This window comes from Nothoprocta perdicaria, unplaced genomic scaffold (assembly GCF_003342845.1).
Source record: "Nothoprocta perdicaria isolate Ctin4 unplaced genomic scaffold, notPer1 scaffold_43, whole genome shotgun sequence".
Taxonomy (NCBI): domain Eukaryota; kingdom Metazoa; phylum Chordata; class Aves; order Tinamiformes; family Tinamidae; genus Nothoprocta; species Nothoprocta perdicaria.
The window spans coordinates 4,238,307-4,263,042 of NW_020455677.1; the positions used below are offsets into that span (position 1 = coordinate 4,238,307).

A 24,736-nucleotide genomic window follows, 5' to 3' on the forward strand; every position below is an offset into this window, starting at 1 on the left:
ATTAGACAACTTTTACTAAATGAAAAAACTACATTTAAAATATGCGTTTAAAACAAAATGGAATTAGAAAAGAGACTTAAATCCATTTTAAAGAACTTGTTCACTGTGTCAGAAATCAATATATCTCTCGCGTTATATAATGTGCCAGTTCATAAAATGTAAGTTACTAGAATCCTCAATTTTACATTTCCAAAGACAATATTGAAGTCAAGAGTTTTACATCTACTGATGCACATTTAGAATGGTATAAATCTGAAGCCTTCCCCCAAAGAATCTTACAAATTTGACAGTATTCAATAAAAGCTTTTATAGTTATATTTAGTAAGTATTGCATCCTAACGCATCACCAATCTGTGCCTTTCATTTATCCTACCACAAACCTTTTCTCCAGACCTTGCCATTTGTCAATGTTAACCCTTTGAACAAAGGGGAGAACTGGAAAGAAATACTGCATAACTCTTGATCATGTACAGAAATTATTGCTACTATAGTACACTACAAAGCAGAAGTCTATACAATAGTATACGAAATTTGATCATGAAAACCCAAGGAATATAAGTCTTTAGTGACGTAAGCCTTACGATCATGTGGGACATTCACATAGCAACATCAGCTCACCACTTGTCAGTTAACTTACTGTTCACTGATGAACACCCCTTTAAATACACCCTCTTACAAGAAGAATGCCGGCTTCCAGAGGCTTATCAAATAAGGATCTTCATGGCTGGTGGACTATGCAAGATGCATCTTGACGCAGGTAGGGAGTTACCTGGAAGCTAAGCATGCCAAAGGTGTCTCATGCTAATAAAACCTAAAGCCAAGGTACCACATAATCAAGTTACCAACTAAGAGGCAATACCATTTTTGTCGTAACTCAGTTAAATGAAGTGCCATAGCACAGTGTAATGTCGATAATTTAAAACAGTGTAGTGCACAAATTCATTCTGTGGCAGTTTTAATTAAAACATCAAGATAGGTTTTTCTGTCTCGACTTCTTGGCTGTCAAGCTGGCCAGTCTAGGCATTTTGAACTTAGTTTGCCTTGGAATCAATACCATACTACGAATTTTGTATCACAATGGGGCACACATTTGGGCAGCAATATTATGAACGGGGGCAAGGGGAAGGATAAGAGATAACTGGCTGTTCTAAAAAGCCCCTTCCTTGTTTCAATTCCAAAAAGAGCGCCAGGGAATATGACTAAATACCATATTCGCATCATTCTAGCTACAAAAAAGTAAAAGCAATCAAGCAACAATAAGACCACATTACACAAATGGAACATCATGCTCTCATCTGGTTTAACTATTACATCAAGTTTTAACTGGGATGTTGGTCAACTTTAAAAACCGTGGTAAGTGTGAATATGTAGTCGCAATAGTTTTTTTTTTTTTTTTTTTTAGACTTTTTACTTTATGCTGGATATTAGAACTTGGAGCTATACTTGTTACAATACAGTGTCGCACATCTTCCTACTAGAAAAAAATTAATAAAGATCCTTTACCCATCTCTTTAAGTTAAACGTGTGACATCATAAAGGGTGTCAAATGGCTGGATGGTTTTACAGTGCACACTTATTATATACTGGAATATGGAGTTTTGTCCTCGACAGATCTGATGGTGTTTCTACGTTATTCCTTTCTTCACCTCTTCTTCGGTGGATTAGCTGTGCGAGGTGGAGTGACTGGGCGCCCAGAATTCAGTCCACCATACTGGTACTTGGCTTTCTTTTCAGATGGTTTCAGTATCTTAGGGAAAATAAAGAAGTTCTTTTGAGTCAGTGACAGCTGAGAATATGTCAGATACTGTTAAGCCAACATGAAGTCTCATTCAGCAGAAAAAGAGGGGAGAAGAGGAGTACACAACCATTCTACAGATTTCTTAATCTGCCTGCTGCACATGGAGTGATAAGGCAACAGGTTATGCTACTTCTAAACCCTTCCGATTATGCTGCTATATGTTAGGGGGTGGAAATGGGAAGAAAGGGGTGAAAGCATCATGTCCAAGGTGAAGGAGGGAATGAAATCTGAGCAGAGGAACTTAAGTAGAAGGATGCCCTTAGACTGAATAATCACAAATTCTGACCACTAGGTAGAACTACAAGAAAGATTTTTGATTAAAAAGTTTGAATTAATGATTTGAATAGAGAGAATAGCTTAGTACTCAGGAGCTTGGAAAATGGCAAAAAACACAGGGTTCTCTGCAGAACAGCTGGTTGGCAGTCATATTAAACTCTCAGACACCAGTCTGCTGTACAGCATTTTCTGTAGCTCAAGTATTTTAACCCCAAGACTGGCCACAAGCACATCGAGTAAACTAAACCAGTTCACGTATTCTTTAGCTTTGTGCACATTTAACAAACAAATACATCATACCTGAAAGGAACACATCAGCGTTTCATCCACACTCATCATGCCCCCAGCATTGTCAAACTCTCCACAATAATTTGGGGCTGAGAATAGGGTGACCAACTGTCGTTTAGCAAAGAATTCATATCCATCTTCAACCACCTGTCAACACCAGAGAAATCAGTAGGACTCGAGCAACAAAAAGATCGATTTTGTCAAAAAGGACAGTCCTAGAGCAAATAGGGCTTATATTAAAGGGATGACAAGGACGCATTAAAAAGGTATTTAATGTTTTGACTTGCAGAAAAGAGTGGCTCAGCCATTTTGTCTATCTGGATGCTGAATGCCAAATTAAACAGCTTAATCCGTGACATTTCTAATGTTAAAGATGCATCAGTTCGACAGTTCAACTCTTTCACACTAAATCTAATTACATACTGCTAATCTGACTATTCCCAGCATTTCMCGGCCTGTATAGAAAATTCAGGTAAGTCTGAAGTATTATCCAGACATTGTGTGTTGGCAGCTACCTGCTTTAGCACAACTAACAATTTTCACTTGCAGTTTGGTGCTAATCAGCCCATCCTATGAAGGGTAAGAACTTCCCCCCTCCAATTCTGATGCTCTACAAGCAAAGTGATTGTACCACAATTTCTAAGAACAGTTTAGCTCCTAAACTAGTGAGTGTGGAAGGATGTGCCAGTTCACAATAAGTCTCCTTCCCCTCATATTATAATATAGCAAAAGCAGTGTACAACTGCTGTGTACAACTGCTTGAATCTAGTGACTACGTTATCTAGAAGATGTCAACTTCTCTTATAAAGGAGTAAGGTGATTGCATGAATACTGGTAGCWGTTTAGAAAGCTTAACATCCATTCCACACATTGACTAACACTGTCTAATATTCAAGGCAGTAAGAGGCAAGGTGAAAAGTTGAAGATTCTGAAAAAGCGCCCAGGCCAAACAATAACACATGAGAAAACATTTTTGTTTCACAGCAACCCAGAGCTTCAARAACTGCCTACATAATGAAATGCTGTACAGGAAATTGAAACCTTATGTTCACCTAGCTAGGAGACCTGCTTAAAACTTCATAAAAACTTTAAATACACATTTTTGTTTGCCTAGATTCTGTTCACGCCAGAGGTAATCTTTTCTGCACATTTCAGTAAGTCAAACAAGTCTGTGCCAGATACTCTAGGTAATTGAACCAAATGTAGAAATAGGAAAAGATTTTTTTGCACCRACTTGTTTGTAAAAACATTTTAAAAGCATCCAATATTTGCAGGAAGGCAAGCACAGAATTTAAGTCAAAACCATCAAATATTGAAACAGGACTCTGAAACCTCAGTTTAAATCTTGACTTTAAGTTATCATGTCACAATCTTGATATTTCACTCCTATTTTTCACATATACGGTAGTCTAACAAAGTAAAAGGGGTATATATTAAAGAAGGAAAAAAAAAGTAGGTCAGATGGTAATCTAGTGTTAATATTTTACTTCACTGATATTAAGTAATTCAATAAGTGTCAACAGAAAGAAATCACACTACGACAAGGCTTTGGAGTCCCTTTACAAATAGTTTTTTTTTTTTCCTTAAGCAAAACATAAATACTAAATGTATCATGAGCAATACCAATGAAAAGGTAGAAAGCCTAGAAACAGGGGTTTTGGGAAGCAACAGCAGTAATTCACACCTGGTGAGCTCGACAGATCAAATCAAGATCATGGCGATTCAGAAATTTGCTGACCACATCAGCACCGAAAGTGAAGGAGACGCCACGATCATTTTCACCCCAACCTTGCACATCTTTGTCTGGGTCCGACCACAGCAGGTCACACAGCAAACCTTGAAAAAATACAAGATGCTACTCTTAGAAAGTGTCATCCTATAACAGAGTTATCAAAGATCCCTATATAATTACCAGACCAGCTCTCCTTTAGCAAATGAGCCTTGGCACCAAGTTGAGCAATATTTCAACTATGACTCAGATAAGGTGCAGTCTGCATCAGCCTAGAGAACACAGGAATATTTCCTCACAAGTGATAACATCTTATGAAAGAAATCAGAGACAAGCATGACATCTTGAAGTGATACTTGGAATGCTTAGTCTATGCACAACTATCAGTTGAGTTTAAAAACCTGCTTTATGAACTTTAACAAAAATTGACAAACATATTCCATTTATGCAAGCAAAATGAAATGATGTCACATAAAATTTCAAATATGTCATGTCCACCACCGCAATGGTGGTTCAGGTTGACCTTYAGTGTATCAAAACAGTTGATACCAGCTAATACATAAGAGGAAGTTACAATTTCCTGAAGAGCAAATAGAAATGCTCACCAAAACAAAAATCCACGCCTTGGCTTCACATAATGTAAATATTAAAAAGTTACTAGAAGTAGTTTATGTTAGAATACAAAGCTGGACTTGAKCAAATGGCTTCCAAAGTCCATAAAAATACAACAAAATAAAAGAACTTTTAAATTTGCGATTAAAGTTGCAACAGTTTCTCTGCCATACAACATCATGCCTGAAGAAAACAGCACAGCAATCTGCTTGTAACAAGTAAGTTCTTTGATAGTGTAAGAGGTTTAGATTTACCTAACCAAGGCCAGGAAAAGAATGAGCTGCTTCAAGGCACGTTTGAATGATCCATATTGACAAGCAAGAAYATAGGCAACAAACTCAGATAACTGAGTCTGAGGTACAAGACCAAAGCCCCRAGCAGAAGCGAGGGGGAGAAACAGGGAACATCTCATTGCCAACAGAGAACGCTTAAGTAAAGGCTTAATTGCCTTGACACAAATGGCATCTGTTTCTTGCTCATCTTTAAGGACCATTTAGAGTAAATTCCATGCTATTCACCTGTGTCTGGAACATCTGTGGGTCTCATAATTCTCCGGATCTGCTCCATGGATTGGAGATCTGGAGACAGTCCTATAAATACAAGGAAAGAAGCAACTTATCTCCATACTTTACTTGTAAAAAGGGCTCCAGTGAATACACAATTAGAATTTAAAAGTAATACAGCATTCATTGCTCCTACTAGAATGTAAACAAATGGGAATTAAATGTTCCTGAACACAAAGGGATACAATACCAAGCAAAACCACTAAGGCTCTTTTTCATACTATCTTTTAGCCACATGGTTGTCTGTTCTTAAAATATTATGAAAATATAACTTAAAATATGGCCTTTTTTTAATCTTTAGTTCCTARAAAATTAGCTGACTGCACAGGAAAAAAAGCCACCAACTCAAACACCACATGTTAACATAGTCTGAGATTTATGACTGCAAGCACAAGTCGCATTGTTGCATTTCAATGTGTGCTGCATTCCACTTGTGCTGCAGCAAATGTTTTGATTTAAAATTCAACTTGGCACTTGCAGTAGATCTGGAGTACAAAGATGGTCCACTACCATGACTCAGCTCACTAAGCAGCATAGTTTGATTACTCAAATACAACTTTATCTGARATAGCTTTATGCAGAGTTTTTCCCATAGTAACATAGATTTAAAACCAAACTGTCAGAGGCTTAGAACAATTCAGACATATTCCAGAACATCTTTTACTTAAGGTATTTGGACATGAAGAGTCTACTAGTGACTCCAGCATCTTTATACAACCTTAACTAAAGGTCACTAGCACACTATCAAATACAAAATTAGGTTATCTTCGCCCACATCATTTAAGAAGGCAGCGAATTTAAAAAGAGAACTCCAAGTACTARGCTGTATTAGAGAGCACACTCCACATTAGCAAATCATATTTAAGTTATTCAGTCCAGAAATTTAAACATGACAATCAAACCTGCCTCTGGAAAGGAGTCACTGTAGAATTTTTTAATCTAACATCCTAGTTTGGACAGTGACAAAGTATGTGCTCTTTATCACATGCATCAGAGGCACTGTTCCTAAGATCTTCAAGTATTAAAAAACAGTCTGAAACCTTAAAGAGGTCTTTGTTATAAAAACCGTGTATTCTGATCAGTCTGCTAAACCCAATCTCATCACCTTGAGTTAAGGTTGYAAAGTATGGTAGAGATTAGATATTTAATGTAGTATTCACTATTAAAACATCAGATACCGTATCAGGGGGGTTTTGGTTCAACTCATTAATAGTATATATGCCAGTATTATTAGTAATCAGCTTGAACTTTGACCAACCTATCACTTATTCTTCCTCAAACCTGCCCCACTTGCAGGTGGATCACATGCATGCTCCTGGATCCTGCTCCASTGCTGGAGTAGGATCTTCCACCACAGCTGGAGATAGAGGAATGGGCAACCCCAACACCACAAATTGTGACCTCCTCAGACAACAGCTCACAGCACTTCAGTTACATCCAGAACATGAAGAAAAGCACACTACTGCAAACACACACATCTCTGTCTTATAGCAGGATTTGTAACTGCTGTTTCCTACTACTACATATCCTGCTATCCTATTTTCACAGCTTTAAAAATACTAACCCCTTCACGAAAGTTACCTGCCATGTTTGTAGACCTATCTTTCTGTATCTTCAAAGCCCCTCTTCCCCAAGAAGAGGGGAAGCGAGCTGTCCTTACTACTGTAAGGCTCAAATTCAGGCCCTACATCTAAACCACACTCTGGTCAGACAGAATTGGTAAAAATAGGAATGACATATATTAATGTCAGAAGCTCCTCAGGTCTCTTTAGACACTCCACAGGAATATCAAGCAGACACTTCCCCTCCACACAAGATCCCAGCATACTTTTCACGTCAGTAATGTCACAAAAAAGAATCCAAGCACTTGCAATTGCTACATTTATCTAGTATTCTACTAAATTAACCTGACTCATCTCAGAACTTAAATTTACAGTGAGCAGACCAATGTGTTTCATCAACATGACACAACACAAGCTAAATTTGCAAAAATATGACAGTAATCACAGCAAGTTGTAAGGATCAGAGGTACAGTGTGCTGTCATGGATAAAAGGAAAGATGCCTTGATCTCAAAGAAACTTCATTGTAGAAAATACAAAATAAAGCAAAAAGAAGTCAGAAATGGTTATAGAACAAATTGCATGATGCAAGATGAAGGGCAGAATCAGAAATAAGCTGAAAAGACAGCCTCAAAAAAAGGCCAAAATACTGAACTATGCATTAAAACAGGAAAAAGACCTGGCAGGGAGATGAGAGCACGAAGAGTACAGTGACAGATCCTTTCAACAGCTTCAACAATAGAGACGGAATAGGCAACAGAGGCTTGACTTGACTTCGGGGGATAAAAAACATCCCAGAAAAAAAATGAAGCAGAATTTTAGCTGCTGCAGGTACTCTAATGGGGTAGGTTAGGTGCCTTTTGTTTACTTTGTTACGTGGTTTTGCAAAGTTTTATTATATATCCCAGAGGACAATATTTTTAAGATAAACTATGCAAAAATGCGCAACACAGTAAAAAGGCACCTACCTTATTTCTCTAAGCTGGCTTGAACCTCCAGCAGAGCTGTACGGTTTGTGTTGCTGCCTCAGTGCTTACTACCGTAGTAACACCATGAAAAACACACTGTAGTCCGTGACTCCAGGGAGTCTGGAATGCAGTTTGGATAGTGTTGGAGATCACAGGGAAAAAAGGGTAAAGCTTATCTAGTGTGCTGAACATCCAGTTTTCATTTCCCATGAAGAGTGCAGAGCACATTCTGTGAACTTTCCAGTTTATTTCACTGTTGCAAGTCAGTTTYAGCAATAGCATTTACAGCTGAAAGCTTTGCAACTTTCAGGGACAAATAACATTCCATAMGGAATTAAGTTCTACTTTTCATGTAGTGACCCTTAAAGCATATTATGAATAAAAAAGTTTTCAAACCTTAATAAAGGRGAGGAATTAACCTCTCATTACATCTGTGCCTTCTAGGCTTCTTGCTGCTACCTCAGGTTTTAAGTCCACACGCGCAGGGAACTGGCTTTGTTTCAAATCACAGTAATCTACTCACTCCCCCTATAAAACATCTTTGATGCTTTGACTCTCACCTCCTAATGTTTGTTTGCTGAWACAACCCAATATTTTATCATTCATCCTCTATTTTCTTTGGAAAACAAGGGGCTGTATGAAGAAGTAAAAGAATAGTTCCATTAAGCCAACTTTAGGAGAAACAAAAACTCATATTRTTTCAGCCAGTGATAATTTTTGTATCCTTATGGAAAAGCTTTCTTATTTTACATTCTTAGAATTCTGAAATCTAGCTTTTATGGCAGGTACCAGAACTAAAGACACCCACATAGACCGAATGAGCTCAAGGGATACCCTGTGAGAAAACAAGCATTTCCCCATGATGCCAATGCTGCTTAGACTGGCGCCGACTCAACTATTTGTCACTGCAGTCATGTTGACAAGAGAGAGACTTCAGAGGCTGCTACCAGCCTTGTGCATCGGCTACATTAGTAAGCACTGAAGGTAGAAGCTCTCAATACAAGATGCAAAAGTCAGAAAGAGTTTTACTGCATAGGCAGAGATTGTTTAAAAATGCTCGAAAACAGCCAAGACAAAATGAGAGCCATCAATACTGCCACTGGGCAAAAATCAACTCCAAATGGAGCTGTTGAGACCAGGAAGAGCGCTCGTTTCCACAGACCTCCAAGCATCTCTTAGAGCCAATGCAGAGATACCCGATGCAACACCTCAGGGTAGCTCAGCGTGAGGCAACAGGCTACTTCAGAATGGGAATAGCTGCAAAGGCAGCTGCAACTACTGCAGCTGCAGAAACAGGATGGCTGTGACTTCTACTATAAAAGAAATTTGCAATTCATATGACAGGGCTCTGCAAGGTCCTGAAGAGCCTGTGAGCATCACTACCTGGAAAAGCACAGGTAGTCCCTTCTACAAAGGAAGGCTCCTGAGTAACTTCCATTATGTAGAAGAGTCACAAAAAGCTCTGGCAGATCTAAACATCTCTGTCACCCCAAGAGCAGTGCAGCACAGGTTGACCAGAGACTGCAGACCTCCATCTGTGAAGGTCATCCAGAGTCAGACACACTCAGCCACAGCAGAGCTGATCTAATGTTAACAACCTGTTCTGTCCAGCAGGAAGCCAGGTGGCCTCAGACATACCTATCATCAGCTTCTTACAAAAACCACTAAGGGGCCAAGCCTACAACCTTTGCCAAGCAGTCCCAAATCTATTCTTTGACTTSACTGCCAGGAATCCTAACATTACCTAGGATGGCACTGGTGGATATAGGCTGGACCTGCATTGAATGACAACTCTAGCATTCAACATCCTTAGAAAGGGATATAGAAAAGGAAATATGTATAGATGCATATGCTCTTCTGGCATAGAGGGCATATATATCACAGGGCACCTGCCTGCTTCTACATGCATAAGRAAGTTCAAGGCATAACAGTGACCTTTATAGATATCTGGATAAATATCTCCTGCTAAATATCAGCTATGTATGCTCACACTGCATTGGATATAATATTAACTCCCAGAGTAACTCAGATACAGCCTTTAAGAGCACTTATCAAGCTTACCTCCATGGCAGCAGAAGATCTTCTCATCTACAATGGCTGCAATAGGCAGACAGTTAAAACAGTCCGTGAAGGTCTTCCAGAGCTTAATATTAAATCTCCGCTTGCCTAGGAGAATAGTTTGACATTAGGTACAAAAACAAGTTGTAATTTTTTTTTTTTTTAAATAATCCACCCACAGCACAGATCACATTCAGATCAAGCTTTATTTCTCTGAAATGCACTCAGGTTTCTATCTTCTGTGACATGATTTCAAGGACAATTAAAGTACAAACAGCAATACTTTAGAGCGACTTTAACCTGATTTTGAGGTGTTTTTAGAATGTTTCAAAAGTGAGTCCACAGAACACTTAAATCCTTGCAGCATAGGAGTCATGTCCAGAAATGCTTTGAAAACACATTATTGCATTACTAAGCCAAAGTAATTCCAAACAAGTAAGTTTTGCTTACATTCATCATAGAATCCATAGATCCGATTGATGCTAGCACATTCATGATTCCCTCTTAAGAGAAAGAAGTTTTCTGGGTACTTGATTTTATATGCCAGTAGTAGGCAAATTGTTTCCAGAGACTGTTTGCCTCTGTCCACATAATCTCCAAGGAAAAGGTAATTAGCTTCTGGTGGGAATCCTCCATATTCAAATAATCGAAGTAAGTCTGTATATTGACCATGAATGTCACCTGAGTAAAGAAAGTGGTTACCAAGGATTAGTGTAACAAACCAAAACATTAATCTACTTTTCATTACTTGGCATTTTAAGAAAAGTGTTAACATTTCCTTTAAAAACAGATGGACAACAGGCATCTAATRGGTGACAGTCACATTAGCAATTCAAAACTGAAGCACACTTCACTAAAAGGAAATAACTTAATCTTTGCAGAACTGCTATGTCAGTTATGAAAACACTCTGAACACTAAAAGCTACAGAAGTTCCAACTGAGCTGAAGCTTTCTAAAAAAGTCCTAACTGTTCAGATTAAAACAAGAGTAGAGAGACAATCTGTAACTGAGCAATTACATGGCCAGGAAACCAATGTATTATAATAAAAAGTTAAGACACACTACTTACTGCAAAGCAGATCAGTAAGGAACTCAGACAGAGCAGCTGAACATTGTGCTGGCTGGGAATGCTTACTTGAAAGGTCAGCTGCTTGTCCTCCCGTAACATTGCAGCACTATGATTTCCATCCCCCCTACATTTAGGATAACTCCTCCTTGGAAGTAATTATTTATACAAACACAGTACAGAGACTAGAAGGTTAGTGTTTCCTTACAAGTTATTCAATCCTGCAAGCAGATCTTAGGAAAAATAGCTGCTATTCATATTACTCCATGTGAATTTCGCAATGCTTCCCGAGCAGATTCACCTGCTACCACTCATCACACTGCCATCTTTCAAACTAAGCAGGCTTTCCATTAAAAAGAGCTCTGGGTAGCAACTATGACAGCAGAGCAAATCATACAAGACTAACCCAAAGTAACCATCTGTGAGCTACGTGTAAGGCCAAAGAGGATACTAAGGGTACTTTAGCTTGTACAATAATGCTACGTATGCCTGCTGCCTGAAGGATTCTTTACAAAATGACTGAGTGCAAAAAGACTAYCCAAAACACCTACAATACATGCTGTATCCTGTAGATTATTTTATATACGAAGTGTTCCACTCTGTATACATATGTACAAAGCACATCTATTTTTCTTTATCGAGGAGTAGGAAGACACTATTATAGCATTTTTTCAATGTAGCACAAACACAAAAAGTGATAAAACTGGATTTCTACCTTTGGCTTCACTGATTAAAGAAGCTCTTTAATTTTTTTTCCTCCACACCTCACCAAGCAATTAGTCACATAAAATGACTTTGCCATTAGTTTAACTGGTAGTATCTTCTCAATGTGAAAACATTGCTACATCAGGTCTGCCAGAAGGAGGCCAAGAACCTAAGCTATCTTTGGGCACACTGATACCAGCAAATTTAAAGACTGTTTCAGTTCTAAGATGGTGAAAGTTAGCTTTCTTTAACTTAAACTGTCTGCTTTCTACAAATGCATCTGCTGTTAATAATTCAGAGTATTTCAATATCAGTATTTCAAAACTCACGCTTTCAACAAGCTTGCACACTGATTAACAGTATGCCTTAAGCTTTATAACATCTCTTCAAAAGTAGTACGGAACAAGTAAGAGTTTAGATTTACCTATATTTGATAGCAATAAGTCTGTCAATTCTCTATAAACTTTAAGGCACTTTACATAGTAAGTAATACTAATTTGGAGTTCACATCCTTTTTTAGTTATAAGACTAAAAGCATTGAATCTTTTTTTAAAAAATTAATTGATGTGAACTTCTAAAATGATCTGAAGCAAGAATAACTGCCCTTGCAAGAGGTCCCTAGGGACTACAAGAGTTCGGCTGTGAAATTCTCTCTAGAAGAGAGCACAGGCAACTCTTATTGCCAACAGCACTTGGTCCAAAACACTGCTGAAAGCATCAAAAATGCATCACATCTCTTCTTGACGTTACCAAACCCAAGTTGAAGATTACATTGATACTGCAGCGACCTCAATCACTAACCTGGTATCAAAGTCATTCTCCTRTTCCCCAAATCTTCATTGACCTTTTCCTTCATACCCAAAACCACCCAATTAAATTAAAAAGACCATAACRCACACACACAGACAAATAAAGTTTACGTACCACAGATTTTCAGAGGCGCCTCTAGTTCCAAGAGAATAGGCTGGCTAAGAAAGATTTCCCGTGACTTTATGCACAAGCCCCGAACTTCTGCTTCTGTCATTTGAACAATCTTCCCGGGACGACATCCTCGTACTGAAACGAGATGTATTCACAGTTAACTATCACATAGATACACTGCAACACACAAGTGCACAGCTTCTGCATTTGATAAAATGTCAGCAACACACTCCAACATATGTACCAAATCTTGCAGAATTAGGCATATCAGAATTACTCTGATGCAGCGGTAATCAGTGCTTAAAGGTTTATGTGCAGTCCTGCTAAATCAGTTCCTCAGAAGAAAACAGTCTGAGCTTTGCTTTAGTCTATATTTGTAAAAACAGCAACTTCAASTGTTTGAAATCAGCAGTCACATTGCTATTTATAACAAAATCTTGAGAATACAAAACCTGAAAACACTTTTCCGCTACAAAAAGCRCATCTTTAGCTAATCATATTGAACTCTGCGGGCTTAAAGACAATAAAAAGGCAGAGAGGCTTGCATCCTAGCAGAGGAAACTGCCCATATTAGGAGCTTCACATTAAAAAAAAGCTGATTTCAAAGTTGATGAAATTTTCCATTATATAATAGATCTAGTGTTATTGCAACCTTTACATCCAAAGGCATTATAAYTAGTGCTAAACTCAATTCCTAAAACCACAAATCAGGTACTCAGATCTATATTTAGCATTCTAAGTTTTGAAAGCCTTCAGATGCCATCGCACTCCAACCAGCATCCATCCAACATTTGCAAGTGTGTCTGCAGCTGCTCCTTTCCACAAATATCTATATAATTCCTCTGTTAGAGGCTTTCATGTGTACATGAAGCTGTGAAAGAACAAATGTGATCGCACTTTGGTTGATCCAGTTCAGTCTAACAACTCAGCATAAATCAGTCTTCCCAGTTCAAACTAATAAACCAGAACTTATCAGTGTCTATAACAGGCAAACAACCTGTTCTACCATCTGCTTAGACACTCAGCACTAAACTATGGCAATAAATACATGAGAAGGTATATGAATGTGCAGCAGCCCCAAATGCAAGGGATTTCTAAACTAAACACATAAAAAATCACCTGGCAAAAAAATTAGCTGTACCTGTAGAAGTCCAATATGACAGAGTTAATGATAAACCAGCACAAGTTAGTTAGCAGCTAAGACAAGTTCCTGGACTCCCTACTTCTCCCTTCACTGCAAAATAGAAGATTAACTTGTAACCTTAACTAATTAAATCTGTGAGGAAAAAGAAAAAAAAAATTCATGAAATGAATGTAATCTCCACCYCACTTTTTTTATTTCGGCTTAGCTCCTTAACAGCTCAAGATCCTTTTTAGAGGAAATCTGTAGCATTAACAATAGCTTTCAAAAAGGAGATGATGAGAGATGAAGCAACTTCCCCATGGACTACAGCACGAGGTGACCTAGGCATTAGGCTCAAAAAGGCATTAAGCTCAAAAGGCTCTGCTCTGGTTATCATCACATGTTCCCAATGTAACTGCTCATCTGACCATTTCAACAACGCTCTAACAACCAGCAAGGTCTAACATGCCTCGTTTAGAATTGTTTTGAGAAGAAAGATTAGGAAGAAGTCACAGGAACAGAAGAGAGAAATGCAGAAAAGTTTTGCAACTAGATCCCAGAACAGGCAGCAAGTGCCACAGGAGCAGGCAGACCAGACTATCTGCAGGGAGGCTACACAAAGGAGATACTTAGCTCACTACAATCCCACAGAACCAAGGCCTTTTTGAAGTGGCAGAGCAAAGAATACCACATSTGGTATTTACCACATGGATAAATCATCTTTCTTTTGCGAATTAATTTTAGCTCTATTTTAAAAACACATCTATTTAGTAACTCTTTCTGTCAACACGTTAGCATTTTGGCTAACATTACAAAAATACAAGGCCAAACATTAACCTCAACCAAASAGGCTGGAGAACAAATGCCTACAGGTCTCTGTGTAATATCTCAAACATCTGCTAGATGATGCACTCAGATATGTCTTCAGCCCCAGCAGCATCACCAGTGAAGAATTTCAGGCTCAACWGCTTTGCATAAGATTTTATCCAATTTGGGGACTCCAGGTCCCACTTTTTCAAGCTTTTATAGACAACCCATTCCTAGATCACAGCTTCATTATGCCAGGCACAGTCACTGTATTCCAGACYTCCCACCTGAAAGAACGTGGTATAAATAACTGTTTCAAGAAAGAGATAGCCATTGAAGCTGGTAAGTTATACTTTAAACCCATAGCTGGGAGATGCTTGTAACATCAAGGTCATGTTGAAGAGGCTTCCTGTACACACTTAGTTTTTCAATCACATTTTTCTGCTMAAAATTCTTTTAACTCGTTTCAATAAGCAATGAAAATGTATTCCATATTTAATTACTGGCACAATACTTTGCTAGTTTAAGCTGTTTATGTAGCTTATAACCAAGAACTTYACTACGGATTTGAACACATCCTGCATCCATATTGTTTCTGGAATTCAAATCTAGTAAAGTCCACCATATACAAAAAAAAGTTAACATAAACAGTACCAGAACAAGCACAGAGCCTAAACCCAGAGACAGCAGTTCAACAAGAGCTCCAAACAACACTTAGATCCAAACAATATTTCCTATAGTGGAAGTCTTCAGTTATGATCAAAAGGAACTTTAAGTTTTGGACAATTGTTTTAGGAGCAAAGGATGAAAGGCTTTGAGCACTGCTGGATTTCTACACTAGAAAACGCAGTGAAGGAAGATGCAGCTTATGCCTTGAAATTCAGTTACTGTCGTAGTTGCTGCACCAACTCYGTGTACAGGTACTTTCCTCTTACACCACATTGCAAACTCAGAACAGGTAGATCAACAACTCATTACAACACTTTGGATTCTCTAGGTAAGAGAGGTTTCTAAAACTAATTTCAAAGCGAAACACCAATGATGAAGAGAAAAGAAATTCACCCCCCACAACCATCACTAATGGTACTACTACATATTGAACAAAGAGAAACCATCACGTCCACAGAAGCTTCAATACTTAACTGGATTCACTTTCAAATAGACTGAAAGGCTGGTGYGCTAATCATCTGAAATAGCTGTGCCATAGCCATGGCTAGAAGTACACAGGCAAGAATAAACCCATCTTTCACCAGCCTGCACTACAACTGGCTTTTTTGGAGTTTTCTTGATGCAGCTGGGTATTTTAAGAACAGCAAGAGAGTATTCCTCACCATATCTGCTTTTCTTTCAAAAGCCTAATCCTCAAGAACAGATTTAAGAAGTTATAAAAAGCAAACAAGTATAATTAATATTTCTTGGGTTTATTTGCAATGGTTTGCTATATCTATCTGTTCTTAAGGTATACAAGTAAAAGCTGCAAGCACTATAAAAACTGAAACTCGCAAGAATTTCAGACAAACCATTTWTTTCTAGCAGTTATTGCTTAGCCAGGGCAGGAAAAGCATCTCAGCATCGCAAATAAATTAATTCTCATATAATTCCCATGTCCCAGATACAGATGTTGTAAACAAGCTCTGTTCTACACAAAGGTCTTGGGTAAGGACAGCGGCTCCTATTGTAACACCATCCCACGTGTGCAGAGCTATGCCAGAACAAATCTCTGCTGCAGGAAGCTTAAAATAGTGACACAGCAGGGAATAAAGAGATTTAAAAGTAACTATATACACTGCACTGTCAGGGTATTATTTTAGGACAGTAGTTCCTAGATTAATCCAAAAACTGTTCTAATCGATATTAAAATAGTCTCAGCAACTTCATGACCTCTGATAGCAAYCCTATTGCATCTACTACAGGCGATGAGTAAACACCAACCTGCACAATAGTAGGAATGAAAAACACTCACAAAAACCAGATTTTTATCCTTCTAAATTCACAACATGAGGCAATAGATTATGTAAGGCAATCCTGGAGAGGAAGAAAAATACTAAGTAGTCAGGAATTGGCTGTTCAAAGTTCTGTGAACATTACTCCTTTTGCCATAATTTCACGAACTGGAAGAAAACATGTATTTAACTATGCTGTCAAACTATTTCTGTCACATCTCCTGCTAAGCAACTAAGCCTCTTATTTTGTGGCATCACTAATAGAAGTAACTTCAATTACTACATCAACTAGGGCAGGCACAGCTGACCTAAGCATTTATTCCATGTTCTCCAATATCACACTTATATCCCATTTACTGGGCAAAACATAGGYAGCCTTAGCATAACATTAAAATCCTTCTGAAGTCTCAAATATTTTGGGTCATCACTATTGCTGAGGAGCAGCCTTTCTTTCTCCAAATCTTTTTTCTTCACACGTACATTTGCAGGCACTATATTAGGGCATTATTCTTATTTCTAGCATGAAGTCACAAAAAATGTAGACAGCTTCCCAAGCTGCAAAACACATTCACAGTGAATGTGAGGTAAGCATGTGAAGAGAACAGGACAAAATTCCATGCCTGCAAGCATGCCCCCTTCCCATAACAGTCCCTGCAATTTTTAACAATTGACTATTAACTACAACACTTGATATGAATAAGCTTCTCAATAGTAGGAACTGAATGTTATTTGGAAAGCAGATGTGGCATTACCTATGCTGTGGAAAAATCCTTTTTATATTTTGAGTTTTGGAAATACGTTCTGACAAAATCAGCCTTCAGCATCTTAAACATTTGAGGTGCTTTCACAATCCAGTTCTGAAGTTAGGAACTCAGGGTTTAAGGAGCATTCTCCATTTAGAATGCAAAGCTTCTATTTCAAAAAATATTTTCTGTGTTTAAAGTTGTACATCTGTCATCCACAAGTAACCACTCTCCCTATTTTACAGGGAAATACTAAGAGCTAAGCCAGCAATGCCAATTTTTGGAGTTTCAGAAGAGACAAAACAAAGTTTACCTTAAGATGGCTCTCATACATCACACTATCAAACAATAACATAAAAAGAAACATTAGTTAATAACCCCCTAAAGAGCTTTGCTCAATACAGTAGGAAACTGAACAAAAAACCTAGAATTTTGGCTTCTTTCTCGAAGTTTCATTTCCTTTTCCTCTAATGCATCGCTAACAAAATTCCTAACACTGGAGAAAGGGAATGGTAAACTGCAAAACTGCAAAGTTACTTCAGAGCTCCTGCAAAGTAACAAGAATAAAAGTTAAAAGCTGTAATACACACACACAAAAAAAGGGGTTCTTTGCATCTCTTCAATTCTTACCCACTGAAGACAACTAATATGCTTGTTATGTTGAATATACATGTACAAAAGTTTTGTACCAAGTCTGGTATTAAATTGCCCCAAAAGTCCATAAATTGGTACCGTGAAACTAAGATGATCCACCYTACACTTTCAATACAAATCATACAAAAGTACAAGAAGTCAATAAGCAGGGTTATTCCTATGTTAAAATTATGAGCAAGACATACACATCACACTAGAAGTACTCTGGACTCTAGTTACATTTAGACTCTTCCATACACTGTTCATGGCTTACAGCATCTGCCCTCACTGRACAATAGCCAAATACAGCAGGCTGGACTGTCGAATTTTGCAATGCTCAAATTTAGCTGAAGAAAGTCAGTATGTGTTTAACACATACATCTGTAATGGCCACTGACAAGTACTTCTTTACAACTATCAAAAAATTTAACATGCATCTTGCTTATGTCAAATATAAGCAGTGCTTTCTTTTACACTATGATTTAGCTGTACTCTGAGCAAGAAAACAAAAGTAAGTCAAAAATGTTCTTTATGTGCTGCACAATATCCAAATGAAACAGTTACTGAAACTTATAGGTTTCAAAGAGGGAAAATCAGTGGAGAAAACAAAGGAAAAGCAGCATACATTGTGTGGCACTGGGCGCTTGGCTCCTGGAAGAACCTTTCCAGCCAGCTATCTGATTCGTCCCGCATTTCTAAAGCCAAGGATGAACCAACGGGTCAATCTGTGCAGCACTGTGCAAACTGAGAAGCAAATGACATTTTAACATCTCTTCTGTTTAATACGGCATCTGTCCTCTCAGCAACTACTAATTCTTTTCTCTAAAATAGAAGATTCAAAATCCCGCAAGTGTACATCTCTTTTCAGAATCTTCTTTTTAATTGCTGTTTATTTTTTTAGTAGTAGGTAAGCCAGTGATTCCACAGTAAAGCAGGTGACAATCTTTGCTTCTCTCATTTTTTTTTATTTTATTTTTAAACTATCCTGCAACGGAGTATTGAAGTATATCTCCTCCCATTTCAATATCCACTCTGAAGCCTGCAACTCCATGCTTTACTACTGTATTATAGCAGTYCACCAGCCTGGCTAGGTAGGTTGCCATTTTTAAGACACTAACAAAATAAGAAACAAATTCATCAATCATAATATATTAGCCCAGTAGCCGGATAGCAGAAAAAATAAGGAAAATGAAAAAATATGGAAAATAATTCCATTAACATTTCAAATTCAACTTCACTCTTCATTTTAGAATTATTCTTACTTCAGTTTTTATCTGAATCTAATTCTCTGAAACCAGAATGTACTGAAGTTTTTAAAGAAAGCTATTAAGGCAAGCATAAAAAATATACCTTTTGCTACATTTGGCAAAAGTCTGGCAATTCCTCTACACGTTAAGGGTTTCCCAACTTCCTTTGTGGATCCAACTTTCTTTGGATTATCGCTACGAGCAGCCATTCTAGCCCCACTGAAAACTACTTAGCTTTAGATAAGTTAGAAAACAAGGCCCATCAATTGAATTCAAGCTGTTAATTTTAAGTAGGTTTAGCTAGACCTAGGCAAGCAATGATTCTTCTCTAGACAAGGTGAGTTTGTTTTGCATGGGTACATAAGTAGACTCATCACAGAAATGCAGCTTGTATTTAAGGCTACATATGAGTGTTTCCCCAGTATATCCTCTTCCATACAGTAATTTCCTTAGCGTTTACCAGAACAGATGCACCTATATTGCTGAAAAKGCAAGTCCTAGTGAGCTGCCTGATACTCAGAAATTTTAGAAGACCTTTACAGCAGGCAAACAGCAAGTCCATGAAGAGTATTCTGTGCAAGAGAGGGGAAACGTATTCCTGCATGTTGTGGAGAGACACAGGCCATTCCCCCACATTACCAAACCTTAAGCAAGCTGAAATTGGAGTTTCACTCAGCAGACTCAGTGTGCCTTGCTRAGGCAAACCCCTCACCTATTTCACATCTGTTGTCTTGATACTGCATTACGTATATTCCTGTGCTGTCCACAGCTAGGATGGACTGGGAAGATCTATCCACCAGATGGCATAGCTGAAAAGGTAGGAAAAAAGTTTGACTAGAAAAGAGGACACAGAATGAAGCTAAAAAAGAGCAAATAATATTTTTGTAAAAGGTAATACAACCAAAGCTGACACACTACTTAGAATTCTGCATATGTTCAAAAGGAAGAGTCTTAACAGTAATCCATCTTAGCAGCTTGTGTAGTCACACCAGGCTATAAGTATTTTAGCTACGCTTAGGGAATTCTGCATTTCTATGTCCCCTACATCTTTGTGATTCATGTATGAGTGATTCCTGTATCAAATGAAATCTTACTATCGGCAAAAAAGGTATCACCAAGTTGAGTCAAGCATCCATATCTTCCAATAAAGAAGCAAGAATGGGAAGTCTAGAGACAGGAAAAAAATGACAAAGCACTGTTACGTTCAGATTTTACGCATACTCTACTCAGTTCTATTTTCTCCAGCTAGAAGTTACTTATAGGGTACCAATATCTTGTAACCATTTACATTACAAAAGAAAGTAAATTCCAAACAAGTTCTTATTTCTAAGTTAATCGCTCATGTAATGAAGAAAAAATTTAATGCTGTTTACGTAAGAACATAGAAATTAAAAGTTAATGTGAATTACGTCACTTATTACACTACGGCTTCTAGCATTCAAACAATCTCTTTTAATGCAAGAGCACATTTAAAGTAACTGTGCATCCACAAGAACTGAGGGTTGGGGGAGTGTTTCCAGTGAGGGTTTCCCCAAAGAGGCTCTTGGCTACAGGCCTCCTTATACTGATAAGTAGATAAAAAAGGAAAAGTGTTATGCACGCAGAGACACACATAGGGTAAGATGATCCAAGTAGGCAATCCCAATCAAAAGGCAAGTCAGTGTGTCACATAACCTGAATTCCAAGTGGTCTTGAGCAGCAAGGGTAAAAACAGTTAGAGCAAACCAATTAGAGGAGGAGCAAGGGCTCATGACAGCCCAGTCACGGCTGTGACAGTGTCACAGCCTACAAACAGGTGTCCCCAAACAGCAACTCAAGGGCAGTAGGGAAGTTTCCTGTTGCTATGGCTTTCAATACGTATTGCTACACATTAACATTTACAAGCAGCAACAACTGAGACAATTGGAGACTGCTGTTTGAAGACAYTTTTAACACTGCCAGAAGGACTAAATACATATCACATCCCAACATTTCACTAAAATGCCTTTCGAGTATTTTAATCTGCACTTTTCAAAATCCACAAGTTCAAAATCCACAATTCCTCAGCATTTAAGTCAGAGCTGAAGTGGAGGAAATGCAGCCAAAAAAAGAAAAAGAACGCTTATTTTAAGCTAATTAATTGCTCCAGAGTAAGGGTTGATGGAAATTTTTCCAGGCTGCTGGGGGAGGGCCACGCACTCACYGACAGGAGCAGTTTCTACTCACTTTACCAGAACAAGTCAGCTAAGCAAAAAGCACAAACACCAGAGCTACAAAAGGCTGCACTGTGAAGGCTAATACCTGAACCGCGGCATAAGCTGCAACACACCAGCAGAACAGGAAACAAATGTGTTTAGTGTAAGCAAAACAAATTCATGGAGAATGCATGTGCTCTTTCACCGGCTTTTCAAATACAACCTAGGAGAATCCATCCCCTTTCTGAGGGATGATGTTGTAAGAGGCACTCCTACYGCTGAATAGGTGACAAGCAGGGGAAAAACAGGTCCTGTTTTCCTTAAGAATCTTCCTAGTCTTTGCTTAGAGAAAGAGACTAAGAGACACAAAATTAAAAGAAAGACAATTCAGATGTTTCACATACATGTCTTTAAAGATTAATGTACTACAGAATAAAAACTGCAGATTATGTTGCTCYGATTCAAGATACCCAACCACAAATCAAAAGTATTAGATATAAATACTTTGTATTGCTGCCTATAAAAAGCAAGGAAYAAGTATTTCAAAAGTCTTTAAAAAAAGAAATGGATAAGCAGGGTAGCTTCTACAGTAACTGGAAGCAGAACAGTAAAACAAGTTGCACAGCAAAACACCACGGAACCACTTATTCTCAAAGCAACCCCTAGTTAAGTAACTACCCAGATGAGCAAAGAAAAAGAGAGGGAAGAGCACCCTTCAAAGATCTTTCAAGCCTATCTCTTTACAAAACGACACACACACACATTTTGAAAGCCTACCAAAAAAACGTATCAGGAAGTGAGTCTTTACTACGTTACTAGGWGGTTCGTCTCGAGAAACTGCCTTGGTTACCAAGCTGGGTTTTGAGGTGCAGCAAAGGTGAGATTTACCGCCGCGGGCAGACAGGGCAGCCGCGGGGTGCCCTCGCCTCCCCCAACGCTGCAGACCTTTCCCAGGGCGCACACGMGCGCGACGGGCCAGAGCCTCGTGCGTTTCTAACGTATGGACTTCCATTATTTAGATTAACCGGCAGTTTCATTTTTTTTTTTTTTAAAGTGATTACCTAATAAAAACGCACAAAACCACTGCAGTAACTCCGTTAAACAAGACATTCAGACTTTTTCCCACCCCCTGCTATCCCAGAACGGCGCACGCTCCATACATGACTTCCCGAGCGCCTCCTGCCAGGGGACCCCGGCGCCCCCAGGGGACCCCGGCGCCCCCAGGGGACCCCGGCGCCCCGGGGCAGCGGGCGGGCGGGCCAGCACCGCCGGCGCGGCGGGCCCCGCCGAGCGCGGAGCGGGAAACGAGCGCGAGAGGGGCCCGCGACGCCTATCCCGGGCACCGTCCAGGATGGGGAAACGCTGGGAAGGCCCCCAGCCCCTCCGAAGGCGGCGGAGGGGGCAGCGCCTCCGCACCTGAAGGGCAGGGTCCGTGCTGAGCGCACGCAGGCCCCCTCTGACAAGCAAGCAGACGACAAACACCACGCGGCTCCGCGCGCGGCGCCGCGGCGAGGCGAGGCGAGGCGGGCAGGGCGGCGGCGCGGCCGCGCTCACGCACCTTCGAGCAGGCGGGTGATGAGGCTGTCCACGTTCAGCTCCCCGTCCGCCATTTTGTGGCCACCAGCCTCGGCGCCGGGCGCAGAGCGGCCGCTGCGCGGAGGAGGAGGAGGAGCAGCGGGGCGCGCGGGCGGCGGCCGCGGCGCGGGAGGGCGGTGGGCGGCTCGCTCGCTCGCTCGCTCCCTCACTCCCTTCCTCCCCTCGCTCCGCTGCGCTGCGCTCCCCGGGGGCCGCGCGGCTCCTCCCGCCCCGCAGCCCTCAGCGCCGCGCCGCCTCCGTGCGCGCGAAATGGGGCGGGGGGNCGCGCTCCGGCTGCCCAGCCTTGCGGGGCGACACGGGCTCCTGCGCGGCCCCCAGGCCGGGACTGCGCCCCGAGGCGGGCGGGCGGGCAGCGCGCATGCGCCGGGCGGGCCCCGCCCGTGCTGCGCGCGCTTGGCGCCCGCGCGTCTCCTGGCAACGGTGGGGTTTGTCATGGCGGTGTGAGGCGGGCGCGAGCGAAGCGGCCGCGCGGCCGGGCCCGCTGCTCCCCGGGGCTGCCCCTCCGCCTCAGGCGGCAGCGGGAGCCGTTGTGCCCTCCTGGCATTGGTTACGGGGTGGCAGGGCGAAAAAAAGAAAAAAAAAGACAAGAAATGGGTCCTGGCAGGCGGCACGCGGGCTGTGTGTCAGCCCTGCTGCTGCCCAGCCAGCGCCTGCGAAAGCTTGCGGTTTGTTAAGTCAAAATAAAGTCCCTCCGAACTGGAACGGCAAGGTGTGCGCCTTGTAGCCCTGCTGGAGGCGGCTCTCAGGGAGAATCGCCCAGCTAACACAACTGAGGTTGCATCCTGGCTACAACTGCAAAAACTACTTCTTGTTTCCCCTCCTAAAAGGACATTTCTGAATGGTTTCTGTAACTTTTTTCAAAGAAGAGTGCTGGAGAGCGCGTTAGTGCTCCTGTCGGCAGATCTGTGCCGAGATGACCAGAAAGGTTCATCCAGGAGCAGCTGCTGAGAGCTGCTTGTGGACTGGGCCACCAGACCGGCACACATCTGTACATGTAAACCCATACATAGGGTAAAACACAGCTCGTCACCCCTTCTGCCACTGTTCCGGAAAAATCAGCTGTTCCGGAAAAATCAGCTGTTCCGGAATAATCAGGGCGTTGCTTTATGTGCTGACTTACGGATACTGATTTAGAAGCATCTCTGTGCACTGAATTTTGTTGGTTTTGTTGCGGTTGTTTTTCTTAAGCCAGCAGAACCCTTTCACCTTAGGCCATTGCAAAACCCAGCTTTTTACCTCATGATTAGGAAAAAATGTGTATGAGCAAAATGCAAGTAATTAGGACAAGGTGAGGCAGTGATTAGATGATAGGTGATACTAGGTGGCTGGATAGTCTGGTAGACGAACACTCTTTGGAAATATATAAGTAGTGATAATAAGTTTCACCGGGCACACTGGAGGAAGAAGAACCTCTGAGGGAAAAAACAACAACAAAAAAAGAGTTGTATTCCTATTTGTAGGCAATACATATGAACATAATTCTGACTCATCTGCTGAAAGCATATATTTCTTTATTTTTCAGTTTTTGACAGTAGTGAAAATGTAAATAATGTTTTTTTTTTTTTTTTTCAAATTAGGGAAAGTAACTATTCAGATTTTATTCTTTATATTGGCTATTTTATTGCTGCCAAATTTAATAGAAATGCAGTCCCTCTTGGGTTTTTAAGAATTGTCCAGATTTCATTTCACATAACCAAAGCACCGAGGAAGTTATTTTAAACCAACATAACATGAAACTCAGACATAACAGTATTATGTAGTCATAGAACATTTTGTATTGACAACAAAACAGGAATATGCAATAATCTCACTATGTCATAGAGATACAATTACATTGTCTCCAAGAACTCTGGAAGATATTAAACTTTGAGATACGTTGAGCAAAATATAATCCCATAATAATTGTTTTTACTAGGCATGTCAGCA

At 40.1% G+C, this 24,736-nt stretch overlaps 1 protein-coding gene across 1 annotated transcript; it reads right to left on the reverse strand.

Annotated features, from left to right (window-relative positions):
- Positions 1-73: 73 nt before the first annotated feature.
- PPP1CB (protein phosphatase 1 catalytic subunit beta) lies at positions 74-22,917 on the reverse strand. Its single transcript, XM_026046225.1, has 8 exons — positions 22,773-22,917; positions 12,548-12,679; positions 10,303-10,533; positions 9,856-9,960; positions 5,222-5,293; positions 4,047-4,198; positions 2,375-2,509; positions 74-1,747 (listed from the first exon to the last, which is right to left on the reverse strand). Exons 1-8 carry the CDS (start codon positions 22,822-22,824, stop codon positions 1,643-1,645), a joined length of 984 nt encoding a protein of 327 aa, XP_025902010.1. The 5' UTR covers positions 22,825-22,917; the 3' UTR covers positions 74-1,642.
- Between the last annotated feature and the right edge of the window lie 1,819 nt (positions 22,918-24,736).

What these genes read in the sequence shown, in the direction of transcription:
- PPP1CB (XM_026046225.1), bottom strand. Translation starts at nt 22,824, where the DNA reads ATGGCGGACGGGGAGCTGAACGTGGACAGCCTCATCACCCGCCTGCTC. An exon ending in GGCGCCTCTGAAAATCTGTG is followed by an intron (nt 10,534 to 12,547) that starts GTACGTAAACTT and finishes TTCTTTACTCAG; the next exon opens with GTGACATTCATGGTCAATAT. An exon ending in TGATCTGTCGAGCTCACCAG is followed by an intron (nt 2,510 to 4,046) that starts GTGTGAATTACT and finishes TGGTGTTGACAG; the next exon opens with GTGGTTGAAGATGGATATGA.